At 41.3% G+C, this 8,704-nt stretch overlaps 1 protein-coding gene across 1 annotated transcript in view; it reads right to left on the reverse strand.

The window, feature by feature from the left end:
- LOC103373228 (cadherin-12-like) overlaps window positions 1–6,829 on the reverse strand; it is a gene marked incomplete at its 3' end in the record, with an annotated part of 57,471 nt that extends 50,642 nt beyond the window's left edge. Inside the window, exons 1-2 of the mRNA XM_008303071.1 lie at window positions 6,713–6,829; window positions 4,998–5,032 (exon numbers count right to left, since the gene is read on the reverse strand). Of these exons, the coding sequence (XP_008301293.1) occupies window positions 4,998–5,032; window positions 6,713–6,829 (152 nt within the window). The remainder of the gene's footprint in view (window positions 1–4,997; window positions 5,033–6,712) is intronic.
- Window positions 6,830–8,704: the final 1,875 nt, after the last annotated feature.

Consider the following 8,704-nt stretch of genomic DNA (forward strand, 5'->3'; position numbering starts at 1 on the left):
AAAGATTTACTTTTATTTCCACGTAATCAAAACTTGACATAAGACAGTGAACACCAGCCTTGTAACAGTGAATCTGTCCACACATGTTCCTGAACCTGCTCAGATTGGCCGTTAGAATCGAGGAGAGTCGCGCTGGTCATTAATGAAGACTTCAACTGAGAAATCCATCACTGATGCAGCCAGTGAGAGAACAGAAAGCCCACCCCTTCTTTTCTGTCATTAAGGTGGATTTATGCTTCACACAAGGGAGTCCAGGAGATTGTGATTAATTTCTGAGACTGTACCTGCTGTTAACACCACTGCAGCACCGGCTATGCGTCTTAATTATATGTGTTTACATCCATTAATGTTGTTTGTGATGTTGCTAAATATGCACAGTGCTGAAGAAGAAGAAAAAAACAACACTTTCCACATTTAAACACAACTTGTTTCAGTTGGTTGCTGGACAGAAAACTCAACTTTTGAGTGTTTTATGTGATGAACATTTACCGAAGAAGGCATTAGCGCTGGAGGTTATTGATATTTCGGGATTGATCTGCTGATGTGGGAGCTGGCAGGGCTGAAGAGAAAGCAGCTGCTGTGGACAGTAAGAGAACACCTACAGGATTGAGTATGGATTTGTCAGACAGGCACTTTTTAAACTAATTAGCGGTGCCTCAATTACGACCAGTCTAAAAACCTTCCCTCAAAACTTTCCCGTCTCTACTCTCTGAAGAATCTCTTGTGGAGAACTCGCTCACTCATCCACTCCAATACAGATGATAGAGATGAAGATGGTGAACAGATCAGATAATATTTCATTGCAAAAATGCCTTTCCTGATGAGAAATTATCTCAAAAAGTGAACATTTTCACTTGGAAAGCTTCTTCTTGAGGAGGTTCAAAACACCAACACAACACAGAATCTTGGAGAATGAAGGTATGTGCCAGGATTTAACCAGAGCCTTCAGTCTTTAGAGCTTAATAAGGGCAAATGTTTGATTAAAAAAAAAGGATTCCTAGGGTTAATCATAACATCATATTCCAATATATGGTGCTAAATTATTCAAGTACAAAGTAAAAGCTGTCGAAATAGGGTTTCGGAGCATCTTTGGCTGTTGGGGTGGTAATGTTGGGACCGACAGCGACTGGATGGATCATCATGAAGTTTAGTACTCACATTCATTAGTCCATTAGGATGGATTATAATAACTTATCCTCTTACTTACTCACAATTAATTTTGTGCATTAGTTTAGTTCATGACTAGACACCAGATTGGAAACAAATGGAATTGCTGTCAGCTGGACATTGTGTTTTGTGCTTGTGTTGGCCTGCAGATGGTAAACGTGTTGCCTCAGACAGCTGGTAACTGTTGACTTTAAAGACGGTTTTCACATCTGCATGGTCACTAAAGTCCACAAAATGTTAATTTCATCATCTGCCCACATCTGTGAAGGCCTGTGGGCTGTTTGTGACGTATCGACTGGCTGCACAGCAAACCTGCACATTTACTAGGAAACGTAACCAACTGTTGTTCAGCTAAATACAACAATTAAAGGGTCTCTCCATCTTGCTGTCAGGACATCACCATTGTGTTTTCTAGCACTGCTGTGGACCATGCAGACTCCTAACTGCACTGTATATGAACCGCCTTCACATAATTGTCCATTTGTTCTTTGCGAGCCACTGTTTGGTGGATTTGACAATTTGCTTGACATCTTTATCCTGTTTAAAGGTCCATTTTTGGTTTACCTATCAGACAGATTGACTCACGTTATCTTCAAGCACTCTTAGATAAGATGTAGTTGAGTCCCAGCAGTCCCGACGCCAAACCACAACATTTCCACCACCGTGCTCCACTGGTGTCATGAGCTCTGTCTGACACATCTGATCTTTTTGTAAAGGCTTTCGAGAGTTGTTTCGATCTCGGCATGATGACACCACACACTTCAGTAGCAGAGAGAACCTTGGATTTCAGAGGTTACAAAAAAAGAAGGTTCCACATGTGGTGACGAGAGAGCTGAGCAAGGGAGCAAAACTCTCGATTTACCAGTCAATCTACGTTCCTACTCTCACCTATGGTCATGAGATCTGGGTAATGATCGAAAGAACGAGATCGTGGATACAAGCGGCCGAAATGAGCTTCCTCCGCAGGGTGGCTGGACGCTCCCTTAGAGATAGGGTGAGGAGCTCAGTCATGCGGGAGGAGCTCGGAGTAGAGCCGCTGCTCCTCCACATCGAAAGGAGCCAGTTGAGGTGGCATCTTTTCCGGATGTCTCCTGGACGCCTCCCTGGGGAGGTGTTCCGGGCGTGTCCCACCAGGAGGAGGACTTGGGGAAGACCCAGGACACGCTGGAGGGACTATGTCTCCCAGCTGGCCTGGGAACGCCTTGGGGTCCCCCGGAAGAGCTGGGGGAGGTGTGTGCGGATCGGGAAGTCTGGGCGGCTTTGCTAAAGCTGCTGCCTCCGCGACCCGACTCTGGATAAGCGGGAGAAGATGGATGGATGGATGGTTTCACATATGGCTCCCGAAGAAAGTTCTAATCATTGGCACCTATTTTGGAAGCTTACATTCAAACTTTATTAATTTGATGGCTGCCTTTATTAACAGACATTCTTTCAAAGGGAATCAAGTATTTGTTTGACCACATATGTTGAAAAAAGGTCGACGGAACTTTCTTATGTTTTCACAGATATGCATTGAGACTTTGGGATCTACACTTTTCCAAAGCTTTAAGATTTGCTCATTTTTCTTTATAAACATCTAAAGACATTTGGCATTTTTATTAGATACATGCAGTGGACATGAAGTGAACGGAGCCTTTTTTATAGAAAAGGATCCCAGGATGATAAAATATGTTTTTGTTCTGAGAAAACCTCTTGGCTTCATTTCCAAATCATTGTCTTTCTAAGGCTCTTGTTTATTTATCAGGTCAGAACCATAAGAACATTTACAATAAGTTATAACAACTATAATCCATGTCCTTTAAAGTTTTTGGATTGTTACACTCCTCTCTATTGTGTGTCCTTATTAGCCCGTGGATCCAGACTAACGCTACGTTTGAAAGTTAAAGTCATTCTGACCCGTTAACTTCTAATCAAGTTAATGTGGCTCCTTAAGCAGTCAGTTTAATTTGTCAGCCTTGAATTGCCTGCAATGAATTTTCTGCTTTTAATGATGTTGAAATAAATTAGAATTTACTAAGTAGCTGCAAATTTTTTTTTTTTTTTCCTATTTGTTTTGTTTTGGGATTCTCTCTCTTTTTTTTTTTAAATAAATAAAAAGTAAAATATGTTTTATTCAGTTTTTTCCCCCCCAAAGTGTATGATTTTAATTACCCTCAGCTTACTACTGTATTTTGCTTCTGCAGCAGGGACTGCAGATGTTAATGAGCTTTTAGCTGCATCTGGCAAAATGAATGTATTATGTTTCATGTTCTGCGCATCATCTCAGTCTAATAAATTAAGTCAAATTCTTTTCTTTGCTGCAGCTACACTGTAAAAGATGGACTAAAATGATTAGTTAGCAGCTGCAAACAACATATAATTATGATGCAAGAAACATTCCATACAATATAGTGTTATAATAACTAATTCAAATTGCATGCTGTCTGCTTCCACTAACAACAACTACATTTCTAATCTAATTGGGATAACAGACACAAAAGAGCAGATTTTTATTTGATCTCTAGTGTGTGGATGTGTTTGACTCTTTATTGTGAATTTGCTATAATTAACCCAAACTGTTTGAATAATGTGTCCATAACTTACATCTCATCTCTGCTGCTTGAAAGGAGTCGCTGTTATCTCCTTTATGTTGGCGGTTCACATTGCAAAAGCTTGATCCAGGTCAGGCTCCGGTAACTGAATAAACTTGCACTGTTGTGTTGAATTTTATGCCCCGTTTGAAGGACTGGTAACAGCTTGTATTCAATTATCAACAATCACATCATTCTAACTCTGTTATCAACACATGACGAGCGGGGCGGCGGTTTAAAAAGATCACAGGACGAGCTTACGTCTCTCTTTGTTTTCTGGATCACGTCTGATGCTGACATGCTTTTTCCACATCAGATCCAGGTTATTTGATTTCTTTTGCCTCTGACCCTCTCCGTCACTCTCTCTCCCTCTGTCTGCCTGCCAGCTGGAGGCCTCCAGCAGAGAAAAAAAAAAAGCTGTTTCCAGTCTACTGGCTGGTGGGGAAGCTGCTGGCAAGCGTTGGTCCAAACCGATCACATCCGCAGCCAAATCCTGAACTCCTCTTAATGCTTTTAGAAATGTCATTTGGAGTTAGCGCGTGAAAGAGCGCCTCACAAGCGAGTCCTCCGCGGGCCGACGATTGAAAACAAAGAAGTGAGAAAAGATCTTTGAATTATTACAAATGCCACCTAGATACCCCGACACTGCAGACGTTAGCAGCTGAAACACTCATTTTTTATCTAGTTTGGTCACCCGAAAGCAGCTCTAGCTATTTGATGCTTTATCAGTTTCCAAACCAGGCTCAACAAATTACTGCGCTTCGATGTTTTATCACTCAGAACGGGACGGCAGAACTTTTAGATTTATGCCCCCCCACTTCTCTGTTTACCAGCTCCTACTTAACTATCCGTAACGCTGCTGTCAAACGGACAACTCTATGATACTATGTGGAGCAAAGCCATTATTTCACATAAAGAAACCTTCCTGCACTGCATCTGCACGAGCCTCAGTGGTGCTCAAGTTTAGTCCAAATGGAACCTGACGTTATAATAGTTGCCAGGAGGTTGGTGACACTGCTCATCTAAGTCCACGTGCCACACTAAAAAGGCAAAAGGGATCCAATATACAGAGCAGCTGAGTCTTTGAACACATAATAATAGATAATATTGAAGTGAAAGTCCGAGCACACCCATAGCGAAATGTTAAAGTAATTGTGGATGTGCTATGTTGTCTGGAGCTTTCCCCCCTTAGTGCGAATCCCTTCTGGTCATTATTTTATCAGCTGCACTTCCTCCCCCTTGGATGTTGTCTTCAATTACCGAGCGGTGCAGCCATCGATCCGGGAGGCAGGAGTCTACAGAGAGCAAGACTCAAGACAACAAAGAGGAGTGAGAGGCTGCAAGAACTCTTCCTCTTAGTTTGACCCCTTCATCCCTCAAAAACCCATTGCCAAGCACAAAAGAGAGGTTAAAAAGGTTTGAAAACAGGAGCTGCATGGGGAAACTGCTGCCATCGCTGCCAGTCAGGAGGTTTTCCTGACTTCAAAAAGAAGGAGAAAAAAGGAAAAGGAGCAGGAACAAAATGCTGAAAATCTGACATACCCATGGTGGAATATAGGTTTAAGAAGAGCTCGTATGAACATGTGACAAAGTAGGAATTGCTCGACCTCTGCACCTCCCTGTTTAGAGTTTCACAAGGTTAGTAGATGAGACAAGTTTACTGGTTCACATGTCCCTCTGCTTTATAGCTCTGAATAGTGGTATCCAGTAAAAATGAATTGGACTTTACAACATTTGCTTTTTCTCTGTCTTGCTCTGAGGCACAAATCTCCCCGTTAATACCACCGAATTTGCCGGTTTTCTTTCCATCTGTATTCTACAGGAGTTGTTCATTTATCATTCACAGTGTGATTTATAAAACATTGTACTCCTAAAAACACGGAGAAAAAAATAGATTTTTCTGTTTCTTCGCACTATTTTCTGATTTGTGAAGTAGGGGACGGGAAAAAAAAAAAGATTTTCAAAATCATCTCTGTAAAAACATTTGACTCGAATATGTTCGCAAAAATTAAACAAAAAGGTTGAACCCACTTTTATTCAGTGTTCACGTTAATGATCTGCAGACCTGTGCAAATTTGTGCTTATTTAATTAGATCACACTTCATTTACATTTGTAAACTTCCAATTTCAGAAAGCCTGGAGTACAACAACAACAACAACAACAACAAGGTTTATTGTGAATAATCAATTTTGGAAGTTTTGTGGTGATATCCATTAGTTTAAATTGTTTTAATTGTGAACCATTGAGACTTGATGTGTCTACAGTGGATCGCAACATACATCAATCAATCAATCAATCAATCAATCAATCAATCATAAATAAATAAATAAAATCCAATTGGACAAGTCTTAAATCTTATTTGGGAGTATTAAAAAGTCACATTTCTTAAAATTTCACGCATAAGCAAGCAGCCTATAGTCACATTTTGTGATAAGCAACTATGACACATCATTAATTGTGTTCGCAAACACCTCAAAACAGTGGCTGCAGTTATTGGAATACTGATCTGACCACTGATCTTCATTTATGTTTCTAAACAGTCACCGTTGTTTCTTCCAGTCGTGGCTGTTCTATTTCAACTCTGCCTTTATTAGTGTAACTGTGATGAAGAGCCTTTTAATTTAAGAAAAAGCACCTGTTTTAACCTAAACTGACAGATTGTTAGCAGTTTTTCTGCAGCATATCTCGTCTTCAGCCTCCAGTGTAGCACTATTCCTCTGAGAGGGTAGAAAGAAACCACCGATAGCTTTGATCAGGTTGATGGATTGACGTCATTTCAGCGCGCTGAAGCGTAAGCATCCACAGTGAGCAGGTTTCATGATTACTACTAACAGGGAGAAGTCTAATAAAACCCATAGACGACATAGAAATTTTAAGTCTTGTGGTGAAAGTTGAACTAAAGCTGAGTAAAACACTGGTACATTTCATAGCGAAAGAACACCAAAACGTCAGGTTAGATTAGATATCTACTTACCTTTCCAACATACTGCGGTTCTGATCCCATGTACTCCTCCAGGACAAAGAACTGGTTCCACACCCAGCCTCTTTTAATACGCTGGACCCTCGACCTCCCGTGTCTCCTCGGCCTCATCCTGCCCTCAAAGGTTTTGGCCTCTCCAAAAGACGCCCTCGCATTCTGACTTCCCGTCGCTCCCCTGGGTGACGTCACCGCACCCCTGTTAGTCCTGCTCTGGAGCAAAGTCTGCTGGGGGACTTGGGAGCTGTAGTCCAACAGTAAACAGGAGCCCACCAGGAATATAGTGACATATTCCCTTGTGATCATCAGGGTGTATCGTGTTTAAAAAATAAAAAACAAAAAAAGGTGGCGAAAAGTTCAAAGTTTGTGCTTATTTCCGGATTGGGATTAGACATACATCCACATCCAGAGCTGGATATGCCTCGCAGGTAAGCATTGGACAAAATGTTTAAATCCCAATGAGTTGCCAGATAACGATCAGAAAACCTGTTAATATCCGTCCCTTGTTGGCGTGAGAGAGCCACTGAAGATCATTATGTTGGGTGGAGAAGTCACTGAATGCTGAGGTTCACTCAAAAGGTTTGTGTTTGAAGTAAAACGTCTCTGGTCTGGGTCTGTGACTGCGAAGGAACCGGGATGATCTTCAATCCTTAGCACGAAAACCTGGAGGAAAAAGCAAAGATAGAAATGTTGAAAGCACGTTGTTGACATGAGAAAAAGCAGTTTGGCATTAAAGTAAAAAAAGAAATGCAACGAGAAATCTTCCATTAAGTAAATGGAGATTGTTCAGCTGCTGCCTCTTCAAGATGGGCCATATTCTTGTTTGTCACAATTGTTATGCCAGACATCCACATGATGCCCTTGAGAAGATCATCCCAGTTTTAATTATATTTAGCAGATGGAGTTGAACAGATAAAACCTTGTACGGTTCTAACATGATCCAGGTCTTTTCCCAAACAGTGTTGTGAACACAGTTTCAAACCCCAGGTGTCCTGTTCTCACAGGAACGTACAGCCCTACGATGGGCCTGAATTTTAAAAAAAAAAGAAAAGAAAATCAACTTGGATACACTTGGTTTCAAATACTTCAGTGTGACGTGTTGGTCAGCTTCAACATGTCACAGAAACAGACTCCAAATGATGTTTTTAAACCGTATCTGCTCACATTTCACTAATGTCTACTCTCTCGTGATTAACTATAACTGCTAATCACTGTCATGTTTATTTTGTGGCTCAGCGACTCACTCGCTGACAACGGCGTGCAATCTGTGCTTGAAGGGGACAGCTGTCTTTCAGGGAACAACCACCCAACTTCATAGCCAAAATAAAACTGCATCGTGCGCCAAACAAAACCCAGTGGAATCAAACCAAGTGGATGACATCACTCTGGATCTCATGTCCTCAGACCGCTTCCAGCATGTGTGTGTCCACAAACTGACTTTAACATTCAGCTGTTGGTTTGCAAAGCACTGAATATTTTAGGGGCAAAATCTGTGCTGTTATTACCTGTTGAGACCTGGCAGGATGTGCTCCACATATCTGGAAAAAACCATCAAAAACTGGAGGTCTGCTCTCACCCTCACTTCTTTTAATCTCTTAAGCTTTGGGGTATTTTTTTTTAATTTCAAAAAACATCCTCGTAATTCAGTCAATAACGGCTCCACACCTGTAAGGTAAACATCTTTGGACTCTACGGACCAGAGACGACTGGGAGAAGTGCCCATCACCAGGCCAGAACGAGCTTTAAACAACTCCAGCAAAGCTATAATTTTACTTTCTACCGAACCAGAGTAAGAATTTCATTGTGTAGTACAACTACCTGTTTTGCTGTGCATATGACAATAAAACTCTTGAATCTTGAACCACAACTGCACAAAAAACCCACTAAACATTGGTGCTACCGAACCTGTGCTACAAATTCTTAACTGCAGCTCTACAAAATCCATCCATGCATCCATTATCTATACACCGCTTAATCCTCACGAGGGTC

Source organism: Stegastes partitus, unplaced genomic scaffold (assembly GCF_000690725.1).
Source record: "Stegastes partitus isolate 25-593 unplaced genomic scaffold, Stegastes_partitus-1.0.2 Scaffold1931, whole genome shotgun sequence".
Classification (NCBI taxonomy): Eukaryota; Metazoa; Chordata; class Actinopteri; family Pomacentridae; genus Stegastes; species Stegastes partitus.